Below are 16,124 nucleotides of genomic sequence, written 5' to 3' on the forward strand. Positions count from 1 at the left end.
TGGCATTAGTGGAGCAAAGGCTGTTTGTATTTTATATAGATATATACAGTTTACTGTAAGTGGCAAATAATTATGTTCAGAATCTTTAACCTTTTAAAAAATTCTCCTAAATGTACAGTAATTAAACGAATATATTCCAGGGCAATTAAAACTCATTCATACAACAATAACAATAATAATTAGTCATCCTGCTGAATGACACAGTGGGAAGACCCGAGTGGAACTGTGAGTTCTGAGGAAGTCTCAGAGAGAGAATTAGTTTTCAGAAGGATATTGGTGGAGAGCGACTGTATTTGTGATACAGGTAAGCAGCTTAGTTGCCTGCTGTGTATAGAAAGGGGCTTGAAGTCTAGGTAGCTTTGAAGTAGTAGCTCAAAGAAGACTTTGCGCTATTGATTTAGGAATTTGATTTATTTCCTCACCAAGCAAAATAAAGAGCTCTAGTTTGGCACATTATGATTGGCAGTGTTTGTGTATACAGTAACTATTAAAATGTTGCTGCTATGACAGCATAAATCCTGAATTAGTCACGCTATAGTATGTTACATCTTCAAGAACTTTGGTTGAGGTGGCACTTCCAGTGAAAGAGTATAGAAAATGTTGCTGTAACAGTGCAGGAGTGGGAGGAGCCACAGCAAACACCGGTGTGAGGTTAGTGAAAAGTGGAAAAACAAAAGCAAAGGAAAAACGCACTGATGTGTACCGCCGAGTCCAGACTGGACTTACCCTATGTAACGGGGTCTAGCCTGGAAGAACAGGGAGCGCTAGGCCAAAACAAAAAGAGAACTGTCCACCACGGCGGGACGGGGGAGGAAAAGATCGGCCTGCAAACGATGGGTGGGGCAAACAAAACGAAGAAAAGAAACGAGTCTTACGCTCACATCGCACTCCCCTCTGGGGCTGTTGCTGGAAGGTTCTCCCCTTGCGGGGATCTGCTTGTCCCTCCAAGACAAGTGTGTTTTTAAACAGCTGCAGCTCGTCCTTAATCAGCCCGGGCAGTTGTGGTTGCTAAGGCAACACGTCGTCCTTTATCCAGGACTCTGCCTACACACTTAGCACGCCCCCGCATAATGCCACAGATCCAAATAAGAGAAGGCCATTCCACCCATCTAGCCTAATCGGCAGTTAGGAGCTAATGGATCTTAATGTTTCGGATTCAGTATCATGGCTGCGTAACTTGCTCCATATTCCGACAGCCCTGTGAGTAAAAAGGTGTCTCCTGTTCTCAAGATTCAGATGCACTTCCACCAACTGGAAAAGCAGTAGGTGTTGGTTGAGTCTGTTGGTTGAGTATCCTTGGCCTGTCCTGCAGCAGTGATTTATGACCTGGAAATATCAAGTAATCAATGTTAGGTCTCTTCTGGGGACTCACGATCGTTCTCCCCCATGCTGGTAAAAGCCTCGGAGCTGTACCGAGCTGATTAGCCAATGCTGATTCCAAATGAGGAAGGATTTAAAAACTGAAATAATTGGTCATTTAAAAATAAAATGTGTAGGTTTTGAAGAGAAATCGGGTGATTGTGAGCTCCTGAGTGCTTCAAACAAAGTAGAGGTTGAGCTCTATGATCCAGAAATCATGAGTTCGAAGCCGGGTCATAACACAAGCTGAGTACTATCTGATCAGGAGAGCACCTCCAAAGTATGCTTGGTATTAGCTGGCTCTCTTGACTTTGACCTCTGTGACTTGACCTGATACCTGCAGGCTGCCTGTGATGTCAGTGCTGCTCCTCCAAGTCAGCACTACCTATCCTCTTAGGTGCTGTGGGCCTTATCACAAAGTTACGTCTTGAAAACAACAATGGAGGGTTGAGATCTCCAACTGCTTTTCCATCCATGCCACAACATCATGAAATCCTGTCCAAGCTACCTGTGCATGCTTAACTCATTTTAAAAGGTCTGTGCCATTTTTCCAGGAACGATGTTCAGATGCACAGTGTGTACGGAACATTTTTTTACAGATCTTGTCCGGAGTTAATGGAGGCTGAAACCTCATGAATTAATAATCTGCTTTGACTCTGCATGCTTAAGAACATCCAAGATGAGTGTGGATCATATTTTTTCAAAGATACAGAGGTGAAAACTCAAAAGGCAGACTTCACTTCCAAAGGATTGTCTTTATTTTTTTAGGCCAGGATAATAAATATAAGCAGACAGGTGATGTGTTCAAGCTAAGATTGTTGCTCACTATTTACAGTCTTCTGCAAGAATTGCTGATGTGCACCATCTTGCATGAAGCACTGTAAATGATAGCAAGGAAGGAGACTGGTACATCCCTTATTCTTAGTTTTCTATGATTACAAGGAAGAAAATACAGAATACTGCCAGTTGTTTTCAAACTAATAGCTATAAGTAGCTTCGTCTAAGAAACAGTATTTCTAAGAGTGGTAAACATAAAAGTGGTTTATTTGGAAAATTTCGATAACTTCCGTATTCCATGCCATGCTTAAAATATTCTTACAGCCTGAATATAAAAAAAATCAAAATACAAATACTATATAAAAATCCAAAATTGCTTGATGTGGTCTTGAATACTTATTCTGCAACACAACATATATAGTAGGTAGTAAATATATTCTTTATTGGTAATATATTTTAAATACGGCTTAGAAATATCTTCCACATCAACTACAGTATCTCTCAATTCTAATGTGATTACGTGGGGATCTTGAATTCAAAGCTGGAAAAAGGTTTCCTTGATCTGGTTTAGAAAACAGCACAGTTGTATAAAATGAAAGGAGGACAGTAAATAGATGTTAACAAAGCAGAATAATCTTGGAAAACTTTTGACATGACAGCACAAGATGCCATACAGAAAATTAGAAAATTAAACAATGGACTCAGAATAAATAAGCAATATTAACGGATTTTCCAAAAGAACAACAGCACTGCAACATGGATTAAAATTGCATTTCTGCCCACAAGACATTTCCAGTCTCAGCAGAGACAGCTTCCTGTAAAAATCTAATGCAGGATTTAATGAGTGCTTTAAACGTACTATAGTTTGGAGATGGCAGGATATTGCATGCAAAAGAAAAATTAATGGAACATCAGTCACTGGATATAGACTTCATAGCATTAAACAAAAAACAAACTTACAAAAAATCAATATTATCTCTGTACTTAGCAACTTAAGACTATCTGTGCCCACTGAAACCCACATATCAAGGTGATATAATATATTTACAAAAATGAGGTGCTTAACAACGAGCAGCACGCTGGTTCGGTAATCTGCATTGCTGCTTCACAATGCTGGGGCTCTGAACCTAATTCCTGGGGTGCTATCTCCGTGACGTTTGAATGTTCGATCCATGTCTACGCACGTTTCCACCCACAGTCCAAAAATATCCTGGTATTAACTAGCTTCTGGTGAAAAACTGGTCCTTGTGTGAGTGTGTATTTGTTTTCTGTCTGTGTGTGCACCCTGAGATGGATACTGTAGGTGTCCCACCCAGGGTGTATCCTGTACTGTGCCCAGTGCTTGCAGGAATAGGCTCTGGCTCCCCTGAAACCTAAGGTACTTAGAAAATGGATGGATAGATACGCTTAAAAAAGTAAATACATTTTTAATAATATCTATGAATAGTATGAATTGATAATTTATCACTTTTGAAGGTTTTGTACATGTACAGAGATGTAAAACAGTACAGTGTACAGCGTCGCACTCCTTAATTACTCCTGAATTAAGGCCATTTCATTCACTAAACTGTGCGACATAATGGGATGAGTTTAATGATTGCCAATTATTTTGTCCACCTTCATGACCAAACTTACCAATGTTCCAGGGGGATACATAATTAATTACATTCAGAACAGAATGTAGGAAGTAAACTTATAAAGTTTAACGCTGGTTGTGCATTGCAGTTGCAAGATATCTCTCTGTCCAAAGCATGAAGTGTGAATTTAGCACATTAAAGTCTTGTCTTGCAATGCACTCCACACCCACCATTAAGTTTACTTTCTTTTACAAATTAAAATTAATTTAATTACTGGACTACTTTATCAAGTTTCAAAAGTTCATGATTCTCTACAAAAAATCTGAAAGCTATAAGATGATGTAATTTCCTACCATAAAACTAGGACCAGGCTGGGTCTGATTCTGCTCTTGGACATCCAAAACTCTGAATGAGTCTGCTCTCTGAAGCTCCTGGTGCTTTCCTAAGCAACTGTGTGGTGAGGTGCTGAATGAATCGTCCAGAAGTGGTACAATCACAATAAATAAAAAATTGGAAGGAAAAGATCTCAGGGAAAAAACTTTTTTTAAAGCTGTGCTATTTAAATTAAAAACTGTTATATTTCTAATAAACCAGAGGAATAACTTTATTCCTCAAACCTCTTCCCATTAAGTGTAAAAGGTAAATTCAACCAGGTCTTCAACATTTAAAAAACAACTTTCAAACTGGATTTTAAAACCTGAAATTACATTTACTTGTGTGTGACGTATATGTAACTGCCTTACGGGGTCAAGAGAATCCACTGTTTTTGAAATACAGAAAAACACATCTTAATCATGGTTTCTTAGTACTGTATTGAGAAGTGAAAAAACAGTATCCAAGGATCAATTCAACTGCCCTGTGTTCCCAAATGTATTCAGAAAAAAGTATTGATGGCATGAAACAGCATTTCAAGGGTAGTGTACCAGAACATATCATACATCAGAGACACGATCAAACATTTTTGTTCACCTATAGAACACATATGGTACTCTGATGGTTTCTGATTGGGTACATTGTTCTATAAATAGCCTTTTCACGGATGACACTGCGTCAAAACTTTTGCCAAATTTAATTGTGCCTGATACTATCCTAGCTGAAAGGGTTTGTTGGTGTAGTGATGATGGCAGACCACACTGTTTTCTATTTGCCTTTAGTTGCATCCCAGGGGAAACTAAAAGCACAGCTTGTCTGTACAGTATTGGACTAATACAAAGCAATGAATAACCATGCTGTTGTGGGGGCATAGCCCAGCACTATAATATTTTTTTTTTATTTTACTTTTAATGCTAGATATGCTGAATGTCTTGTATTAAACGTTAAACAGTAAACATTTACCTGTGCTGCACCAAAGCACTGGAAAAATGTAAGAAATCACTGTAGATATGTGAGCTTTGTTTGGTACTAAAGGATTGGAAATGACATTCAGAAGACCAGTTTCTTTACCCTTAACATACAATGTTATTTTTCCTAAGAATCATGAGTGTTTACTCCCTCCAAATAAATAATAATATAATATCTTGGATGAAATATAATGTAAATAGATCTTTTCAGGTTATATAGTAATACATTTTCTCTTCAGTTCTCTCAAAGTAACATTATATTGTTCCCAAAATGCGAAATACAGTATGAACATTCTAAGTTCTCCTTGTAAATGAGTAGAACTGTAGTTGCTGAGTTGCCTAAATTGTGCAAATGAATATAAAATTTAGGTCAATCCACATTAATATAAAATATTCCACTGGATGTACACATTCAGCTGAGCTTTGTAGCTTCCTGGCTCACCGTATTAACAGAATGTAAACTGCATGTACATTAAGAGAGTCTAATCCAAATCCACATTATTATTATTATTATTATTATTGTTGTTGTTGTTGTTGTTATTATTATTATTATTATTATTATTATTATTATTGGTATTATGGACAATTCCATTTTCATAAACAAAGGTTTTTCTTTTGGCCTTGTCAAGTGAAATTCAGGGTTTTTTCAGGAAGTTCATGAAGTCGAAACTTCCGATTGCTCCTGCCATGACCAGCCCACACTACTTCCCACTGGAGAAACACAAAATACATCTACAAAGAGTCCAGAGCTGTGCACAGGCTGTTAGGCACACTATAACATATAATGAACTGAATCTCTAGAGCCTTCTTCAAAGAAACCTTTGTGACAGTTAAACTAGGCTTTACAAAGTCCTGTGGGGGACTTATCTTAACCCTAGTCTATATTAATCACACCACAGAAACTGAGCCCCGAGCTCATTAGTTTTATATGAAGTACAGTCAGAACCACACAGCTCGTTGGCACTCTCCTAGTTACCTGGAAGAGAAGTATACACTACACACTATCCCGATCTGACCAAGCAATATCCTTATGATCTCATGTAACTTGACTAACTTTGCTTTAAGAATACCGTGCTTCTGGCCTCATTCATTTCCTGGGTTACAATTATATTGAGCACAACAAACAATTTTATGAGATATTATTTGTATTGTACTATATAACAGTTTTAATAATATTCTATTCTGATATACTCCTAAATATTTTCTCATGGGTAACACGAAATTAATTTAAAATTATTCCATGGTAGAATCTGGTGGGAATCCAGCAGTATCCAATTTGTTCCCTCTTTATTTCAAGACTTCCCTTTCCATGCGTAATAGGGCTTATTTGAGGGCAGAGCAGAGCTGCATCCATCATATTTAGACTGGATCCTCCTCTGTGGGACAGTTCACCCCTGTCAAGGTTTATTGGGTATTACAGTACGTCACTGTAACAGGCTCACATGAGCCCTGTTACACAAGCAGAATTCTGCTCAATATGCTCATATGAGCCCTTCATCCAACAGAATAGAATCACACAGAAAAGCACACTTCAATTTCATTTTCATTTCAACATCTCCTTGAAATGGAGGAATGTATTATAGAATCAACAAAACACCAGACTTGTGTACATACAGTATTTTGAAAACCCCGGAAAGAGGACTTTAGGCTAATACCTTGGGATATTCTTCATTATGACCTTTATCCTGGTCAGATCTGCTTTTCTGAATCTGTAATGATGAATCGCATACTGCATATGTTTTCACCATACTGTGTCACCTACAGGACCTTTAGAGTGAAAAGCAAACAAACTGACTCAATCTGTTACTTACAGCTACCTTGAAACTGTAAGATGCGTTAAGAAAAAGGTCTTTCATAACATCTTTCTATAAGTTGGATTAAAATGAATCCTTGACTTGCAAGTTGCACAACCATTTTATGGTTCTAGGTCATCACTGACTTTCTACAGCCTCCTCTGAAAGTCATGTTATCACCTGGGACTGCTTTTTGAGATGGCATTTAACAGCAGTGGCATCTCACCAAGAACATTTACCTGAACTGCATTAGTGGAAGGCTTCAGGCCCTGAGAAACACATTGCGATACTTACAATCTGGAGAAAATCCTGCAATTTCTTCACATAAAAAAAGAGAGTGCCCAGCTTATTTGAGTTGAATTCTCAAGCTCAAATCGGCACACACAGGCCACATTAGAAAGAAAAACATACGTGTACAGGCAACTGTGATTTGTTTTCCAATGATTAGAAGATTTGGAATTAGATCTACTTATCCATTAGCAGGTGCACATTCAACTAAGAAAAGAGCTGGCTTCCTGCTTTTTGCATTGGATACTTATTTTCCAATTAGCTAGTTGTGCTCTATCTAATAATGATTATAGAACATCTATAATAATAATTCCTTACACTTATATAGTGCTGTTCTGGACACTCCACTCAAAGTGCTTTACAAGTAATGGAGACTCCCCTCCACCACCATCACCAATGTGTAGCCCAACCCCCCCCCAGATGATGCGACAGCAGCCAAAGTGCACACAGTACACACACCAAACAAACAAAAGGCCAGAGTGTCAGAGTGTCATTCTTAAGAGCCAAGCTGATATTTCTCATTAGCACACAATTAGATGTACAACTTCATCAGCATTCACAGCCATACTGCAGGATGTGAAGTAATGCACAGGGAATACAGGTTTGAAAAACATGAGGAAAATGAGATCTGAATAATGACATACTGTACACAGTAGCTTTTGAATTTAATCATACTCTTGGTGAGCTGGAACTAAGAGTTGATTTAGCATGAAAATCCAGGTGTACAGTCAGAAATTCCTGATGGGAAAAAAAATAGAGACATGTATGTACTGTATAAATAGAATACCTGTCAAAAGAAGTGGGACGTGTTTTCTGAATGCATGATGCTCAGATGTATTCATCCTGTACCTCATTAATCAGTACTGTGTGGCTTTGGTTTTGATCAACTTTGGCTTTGATAGCCTCGAAGAGATGCTCCCAGTAGACTTGTAATAGGTTGATAAAGAACCGGTGAGAGATATTTGACCACTTTCTCAAGGAGAACATGATTTGTATTATCCTACTGAAAATATGACTACTGAGAGCTTTGTGATGAAATAGTTTTTGCCTTACATATCCTGGTAAGCTTTGCAACCCATTTCATTTCTAACTAGAACAGCATGGCCAGAAGATGCAAACCCATCCTTAAGCAGAACTAATCCATTTCTAATCTTCACAGTGGGGATGATTCTTTTTAAGTATAAACTTCATCTTATTCATAGTCCTGGTGTGGAGTCCAGAATAATAAAATGAATTCCTTACACTTATATAGCCCTTTTCTGGACACTCCACTCAAAGCGCTTTACAGGTAATGGGGACTCCCCTCCACCACCACCAATGTGCAGCCCCACCTGGATGATGCAGCCAGGGTGCTCCAGAACACTCACCACAAACCAGCTATCACTGGGGAGGAGAACAGAGTGATGAGGCCAACTCATAGATGGGGATTATTAGGAGGCCATGATTGGTAAAGGCCAATGGGAAATTTGGCCAGGAGACTAGGGTAAAATCCCTACTTTTTTCAAGAAACGCACTGGGATTTTTAAAGACCACAGAGAGTCAGGACCTTGGATTTTTGTCTCATCCGAAGGATGGTGCCATTCTACTGTATATTTACTGTAACTGAAATGTAGCATCCACTTGGGTAATATAAGTAATTAATTGCTATTGTGTAAATGCTATATAGCATATTTTTATGGATTAATCATTTCAATATACAGTATATGAAATATAATAGAACTAAAATGTTTTATTTAACATATAATGTTGATTAAATCAATTTTGCATTATGCAGAGTGATGAACTAGATGTTCCGTGTTGATAAACAAGAAATTAGGTCCTTCATCTGTGACAAACATGCAATATGGCAGAGCATACTACTTGGAGAATATATTAAATACGGGTGTCACTGCACTCAATCTGTAAAGCACATGTAAGGATCAAATACCACTGCACCATATTCATCAAATGGCAGTGAACTAATGATGCATAGCCTGTGTAGCCTCATTATAAAGCCCCATACAGGGTACAGCATCAAAGCAGAGCTCCAGTTGGGCTCTAGAACTCAGTTTATTTGTGGAGCACCTTATCTGGTTACTGTGTTTCCTCACTGAATGTGTGATTTGTTATGGCATTTTAAAATATCACAGTCAATAAATTGATTAAATACTAGAATACTGTACAGTGAATATACAGTAAAACACAGAAGAGTTTCTTGGTCGTCTTCGCCAATGAGAATTTGTTCTAAATTGACATACCTGGTCAAATGATTAAATTAAAAAATGATAGGCAAGATTTATATAAACGTTTTTGTCCAGAAGCAGTTACGAGAGAATTCTGTTGGGAGATATTGCCTGTACGTATGCCTTAGAACTGCATGAAAACAAAAAGGCTGACAAAGCTTTGAAGGCAAAGTGCTTTCTGTGAGTTCTGGCTAGGAATAAACCATTACACTTTGGAACACAATCCTAGCAAACATACATACAAAATTCATGAAAGGGAATACATACAATTAAACTGCAAAAAAAATATCAGAACAACTTTACTTTGCAGGAAAGAACTCCGTAGGTATTTAGATATTTAACTATATCCCTCAATGTATGATTCCTACAGTAATAAGAAAACCAATGACACCCAGAAAGGCAGAGTTTCATAGCCCTGTTTGTGACCACGTTGACTCCGTATGAGTAAAAGACACCAAATTTGGATTCTAGCCCAGACTGGACACTTTCACAGTTCACTTGAAAAATCTGAAAATTCACTTTCTGTCACGCTGGAGCGTGTTAGGAAAAGTGGTGTACCGTGGTTTTTCAGATGGCTGTAAAAATAAAAAATTGCATGTGTGCTTTACAAAAGATTGTAAACAAAGGTCTTGGAGTGATGGTATTTTCAGCAATGTATTGTATAATGTAAAATGATTACATGGATGAGGATAAATGAAAGCAAAATTGAAGGACTGTTTAAAATATAAAAGCCAAATTGATTCGATTTTTAATTATTATTATAAGTCAATTCTACAGGCCTTTTATCTTTCTCCTCTGAAGGACACATCTAGAGAGACACCTCCCCATGGTGGTAGGAAAATTGAGATAATCTAACAGGCTATCATGGTGTTTATGTTACATACCTGTAGTGCTCTGCTTAGTGAATGCATGCATGCTTACAGTCCTAGCTTTGACAAAAATTAAATTTTTGTCTAGCACAACCAAAGACCTCAAAATTGGTATCAAGCTAACTGTAACCTAAGTCGGGACAAAGATAATAGAAATAGTATAAGGTCATTGAGATTGTAAACAGTCTCTAATGTCTGGGACTTAAATCTTCACAGTATCATGCCATTAAGTTCGTTAGGTTCCATCGAAGCAGAACTGAGAAAAAACAACATTCAAAAACTGTAACCCACTTTTATTTCCTTCAGATTCTGTAATATCTCACCTCATTTAAGACAGGTTGCCAAGTTTGGAACAGGCAGTTGTTATTAATTATATCTAACTCCTGTACTTTCTTCTGAGAAGGCCAGGTAACTAAAACAGAAAACAACTTACAGATTTTGAAGAGGTTCACATGCAGTAGGGTCTTACAACCATATACTGTTGTAGTCTGACACAAGTGACCAGTACTGAGCGACAAAGTGTTTGTTCCTTTTAAGAATTTAAGTCCCAATAATACTTCATTTAATATTACTTTAAACATGACCATCACTGTCCAAAATCTTTCTCTGGATTTCCGTGGTAGAAATGATCTTGGTGGAGGACTTTTTAGCACTGTTAAAATGTGACTTGGTATATAAAAGAAGCTACAATTAAACTCTTTTCTCTCTAAACATCACATTTCTCTAAAACACACTATGATTCTACAGTATATAACGGAGAAGCCATAAACGTAACATATTTATTATAGATGTATCAGGGAAATATTAATTAAATAATTTGCCCAAATTATAAAACTGTTTTTTTAACAAACTTTTTAATATGTCACTCAGAAGAAGAAAATGATTTACAGGCCTGACATTTAAAAATAGAAAATAAACATACAGTATAAATCAAAAGACTCAAGACAAAACCTAAAACCATTGGAGAGTATACTATATTTAATTTTTCCAGGACTGTTTTTTAGCTCTAAACCGGCTATAAACTGGGAATCCAATTGGAAACAGGGTTCAACAAAAATCAAACAGCTTGAAACTGGTAACAAATTGTAAAATTTCAACAAATCACCTTTATATAGTGCCCATTCATTGGTATATACTTTAACCAAGGGAGAAATAGTACTGTATACAGTATGTGTGCATTTCATAGAAGTACTACTATAAAATTAATACTGAACATGCTGTTTAATGTTTGTTGTCTTATGCAAACTTATATTCCCCATTTGAAATGAAAAAAATATTTAAAAGCTTATATGTTTAACTGGTCATTTAAATTTCACTCTAATGAAACTAGAAGGGTGTGCATTCCACTCTCAGGCAAAAGCCAGGAGACAAATTTCAGCTCGTCTGAGACAGGAGAACAGAAGCAAAGAAATGTGTAACACACCCGCAGATGACTGTCCAGTTCGTGAAAACAGGGAGACAGATTGAGAGCTGGGTTTATGTAGGCAATACTGTACATTATCATGGCTCGTGTCAGGAGAATGGCATGTCTTAATATAACCCCTCAGAAGAAAGACTGCTCTGTGAGGGGAATTAGAAGAGAATTTCAGGCATAGTGATCACCTAATCAGCCCTCAACTTGCTGATAATTTCATTTACATATCAAAGAGAAAAAGGAAAATGACACGTGTAAGAAACTGACATAATAGAAAGTTACATCTCAAAAGAAAAAATACCTCAAAAGTTGAGCTGTCATAAAACAACTAGAATAGGACAAATCAGTACCAAAGGTCTAAAGAGGAGAAAAAGTGAGAAAGGTAAATGGAGGAAAGTGAAGAAAGTATAGTTAGATGATACACTGTTCACTTCTCTGCTTTGAGAAGAAGTCATCTACTGTATAAAAAACAGACAGTTTAAGCACCTACCAGGAAAATATGAAGCAAGTGAAGTGTAGGATTGTAGGTTTTCTGATGTAAAATCACCAGAAGATAATCAGAAACAAAAAAAGTGCATTTCTAAGGGGCAAAAAGTATTTCATTCTTCAACATCGCATAATACACTTAGAACGATGATGTTTGGACCAAGAGATTGCCAACAGTTTAACGCTTGTACACACAGATGGACATCTCCTCCTAAAGGGCTCTTGCCACTTCAGAGATCTTCATCATACTTAAATTATACTGAATACATTTAACATCACCGTGAATATGATGTTTACATGCAGCATGAACATTCTTCAGGAGAAGATTCAGGTGAGGGAAGCAAAATAGACATTAACATACTGTACTGTTACAAATATGTCAAAGTGCCTTGAATATGTGTACCTATGATTGCTATTAAGGTGTAATATTCCATCCACCCATTTTCTAACCACTTTATTCAATACAGGGTCGCGGGCCAGAGCCCATCCCAGTAAGCTACAGGCACAAAGCAGGATATACTCTGGACAAGACACCAGTCAACCAAAGAGGAGCAATATTTTCAGTGGAAAATATAATTCCAGTGAATAATATTGCACTCTCTTTAGAACACAGAAAATAACTTTTATTTTAAATCAATAGTTTATGCAGGTTACTCCCTTCAATGTTGTACCTCAACAGGAGTTCCATGTTACCCAATAATTTAGGCCACCACAGTACACAGAATCAGCATAATATTTTCCACTAAACATCTATGCCACAATTTGAAGTTACTGTAGCAAACACATTTCAATTTTTTTAAAAAAAGCAACAGCAAATAATTGTAGAGATCAACACTTTATATTTTTCAAAGTTAGTCTTAGTATTTTGGTATACTTTACATTGTGATTATAGCACTGAAAATAGGCCAAGTGCTGGAATAATTTAAGAGCAGCACAGCCATATTTTGAAACGTGTTACCTAATAAACTACTGGTTAAAGACATACAGTACACTGTAGATTTCAAAATAGGTGGCTACTCCAAACCTTTTTTTTCCCCAAAGAACAACATAGATTTGGAGGAACAGATAAAAGCCCAAAATTATGTTTGTTAATGCATTGAATTAAAACGTAATTTATGATGTAGAGCTTGCAGCTGCATTTTAACAGATCAGTGACTTTTTTAGCCAGAAAAGGTTTGGCTGCTTTTGTTTAACACAATAGGACAAGAAAAACAGAAAACAACTGATACACAGCGAAACATAATATGTCACATATGCGCCTTGTCAACATAAATGCTCTTAACAATTCTTCTGTTTAACTGCCTCAAGCATGAACATTTTGTGACTAAAATGAAGAAGCTTTTTCATCCATAAAACAATAATCACAAAACACAGACAATAAACAATGTTTAATTGTGCTTTAACTAGTAGTTGAACTTACGATATCACCAAACCAAATATACCGTATTTAAACAGGAGTAAAGATAACCGTAGTAATTGTAAGATTACAAATAGTCGTAGTATGAGAAATGAGAACAGAGTAAATGCATAGTTGTTTCATTAAAAAAAAGTTTCCACCGTGAAATACAGTAGTGAGGTGAATATGCGATGCTTTAAAACATCTCTCTGCATTCAATGATATACAGAGAAACAGAGATGCACCGAAGTGTCACTGTAATACCTTCGTCCTTTCCCCAGTCTTTTTGAACTCTGTCTTTTGATAAAATACCTGCTGAAGTGAGAATAGAGCTTTGTTAAGCGTCGATATTTTTGGCCTCTGAAAAAAGTTAAGATGCCCTAAAGACGATTTAATATTAAATTCTAAACAATTATCTTTCACGGATAATAAAAGGAGAGAAAAGCACACACGGGGTGAACGAATAATATTCTGTAAAAGCCCCAAACACTGTGGATAAATCAAAAGTAAGAATAACAAGACGCAACTTAGTTGCGGATCTTGGATCAGAAGTTTGGTTAAACATTATTCAGATCTATATTTAACCAGAATCGGAGCTCAATATAAGTAAACTGCTAAAGCAAACAATAAACAGTAAACTAAAAAACGAAGGCATACTGTAATTGAATATGTACGCAAACATCTCATGATATACAGCAAGATAGATCAATATACAACTTCAAATACTTATTGAATGTTTTGATTTCGTTGCGATATTACTTTTTGTTTATTTACCTTATTTTATTTACTATTAATATGCAACATGAACAGGTCCAGTAGTGTTTTTTACAATGGAACTCGGTATTTGGTCGCAGTGTGTCCAACGCATGTCAAATTCATTATTTTTTATTTCGTTAAAAAAGTTGTAAAGAAATGTCAGTAAGAATATTTGACGAGGCGTAGGTTTTGACACAAAGCGCATGCTACCTTACAGCTCGGTTTAAATAAATGTAACACAATAAGACGTCATTTACTCCTTTTATATATTTTATCATTTTAATTTTCAAAATGTTAAAATGGCCATATTTTACCAGTTGTTGTTTTTTTTACCTTCTCACTTCAATTATCGTTAAGCACTGCAGCGCTCACGACTCACTTTAAACAAAAAAAAAAGGCGAACGATTCCGTTTTCTTACCTTTCGTTATCAAAAACACAAAAAGAAGGAGTAAAGTTGATTTCCCCGTAGAATTCATCTAGCGTGGAATGAGTCAAAAGAGTATTTTGCTGGAAGCAGATGAGAATACAGGCGGGGATGTACAGTAGCAAGCTTGGTGAGCGGCTGATGGAGCGCTCTCTGATACTGATAAGTTCATGTTGTCCCACCCCTCAGGCACAACCTCTCTCTCGGTCTTCTTAAAGGGATGCCAGTGAAAAATAACCTGAACGCCTTCTCGGATACTAAACTAAAAGCCTTGATGTTTACATGTATGTTATTCAGAGTGAGAATAAATGGCTGTGATTTTTAAACAGACTAAGCATATATTGTATATTTCAGCGTATGTGTTACAGTATGTGTTCACATGAAGGTAAACTGCGTTTCACGTTGCAGAAGAAGGAGGAATTCTAGGAATAGAAGTTTTATACCTCATAAACCAAAACACGGGGTTGCACTGGATGTGTTTTTGCCATTTATTACACAGGTGCAATCAAATCTAAGGGAGCCTTCAACAGTGTCTTCTTTTTTTCTGTGGCATGTTTTGATATTTGTAAAAACAGCTTGCACATTGCCCTCGCTATGACGAAAAGTGTAAAGAAAAAATCTTTCACGTAGACTGCATTCCACTTGAGACTTTCACCAATACTATTCTCTTTCGTGTTCACTGTCAATGACTGACTCCCTGGTCAGAAGACAAACCGATTCACTGTCTTTCCATTCAGCCAATACAGCTGTTGTTTCAAAGTTGTTTCAATACATGTCTTCTGAATCGTTCACAATGTCATGACGAGAATAAAGTTTCAAAGGCAAGTTTATTTCAGACGTTGAATGTTCCAAAAAAGTAATGTTTTGTGTGCTTTATTAAGTGCCTTTTCATTTCAGCTTGTTGCATTATAACGCGACTACAACTAAAATGGAATCATTGCTTATACATTATATTCAGTAGATATATTATAGGCTTCTTTATGTGAGTGCCTATTGCATAGATACAATGGTCTACAGTAGATTATCTGCCATTCATTTGCTTTTCAAATTGCACACCATTGACTTTTGGCAAACAGTCAACCATCTCCCTGTCTTTAAGAAATATCTTTATATCTCTAACCATCTCTATGAGCTAACATGACAGAGATGTTTGGATTGTATATACAATCTCATACACACAAGCTCCAACACGGATACAATCCTTGTGGCTCATTATTCGTAGTCCAAGTGTGATAATGCGAAAAGAGTCACAAATCTCATTGCTTTCTTTTAAACGTTGACTTCTGTTGTCTAAAGGTGCCACTGCTCAAATACTGTACGTCACTGCCTGTGTGGTGAGTGCTGCTCTCCCTGCCCTTGACAGGATTTGCTCTTAGTCAGTTGTGAGCTTAGAGTACACATAGTACTTCTCTCGACATTGGA

At 36.8% G+C, this 16,124-nt stretch overlaps 1 protein-coding gene across 1 annotated transcript in view; it reads right to left on the reverse strand.

The window, feature by feature from the left end:
- chrna6 (cholinergic receptor, nicotinic, alpha 6) overlaps positions 1-14,919 on the reverse strand; it is a 35,494-nt gene extending 20,575 nt beyond the window's left edge. Inside the window, exon 1 of the mRNA XM_015345358.2 lies at positions 14,697-14,919. Coding sequence (XP_015200844.1) covers positions 14,697-14,754 — 58 coding nt within the window. The 5' untranslated portion in view covers positions 14,755-14,919. The remainder of the gene's footprint in view (positions 1-14,696) is intronic.
- Positions 14,920-16,124: the final 1,205 nt, after the last annotated feature.

This window comes from Lepisosteus oculatus, chromosome 1 (genome assembly GCF_040954835.1).
Source record: "Lepisosteus oculatus isolate fLepOcu1 chromosome 1, fLepOcu1.hap2, whole genome shotgun sequence".
Classification (NCBI taxonomy): domain Eukaryota; kingdom Metazoa; phylum Chordata; class Actinopteri; order Semionotiformes; family Lepisosteidae; genus Lepisosteus; species Lepisosteus oculatus.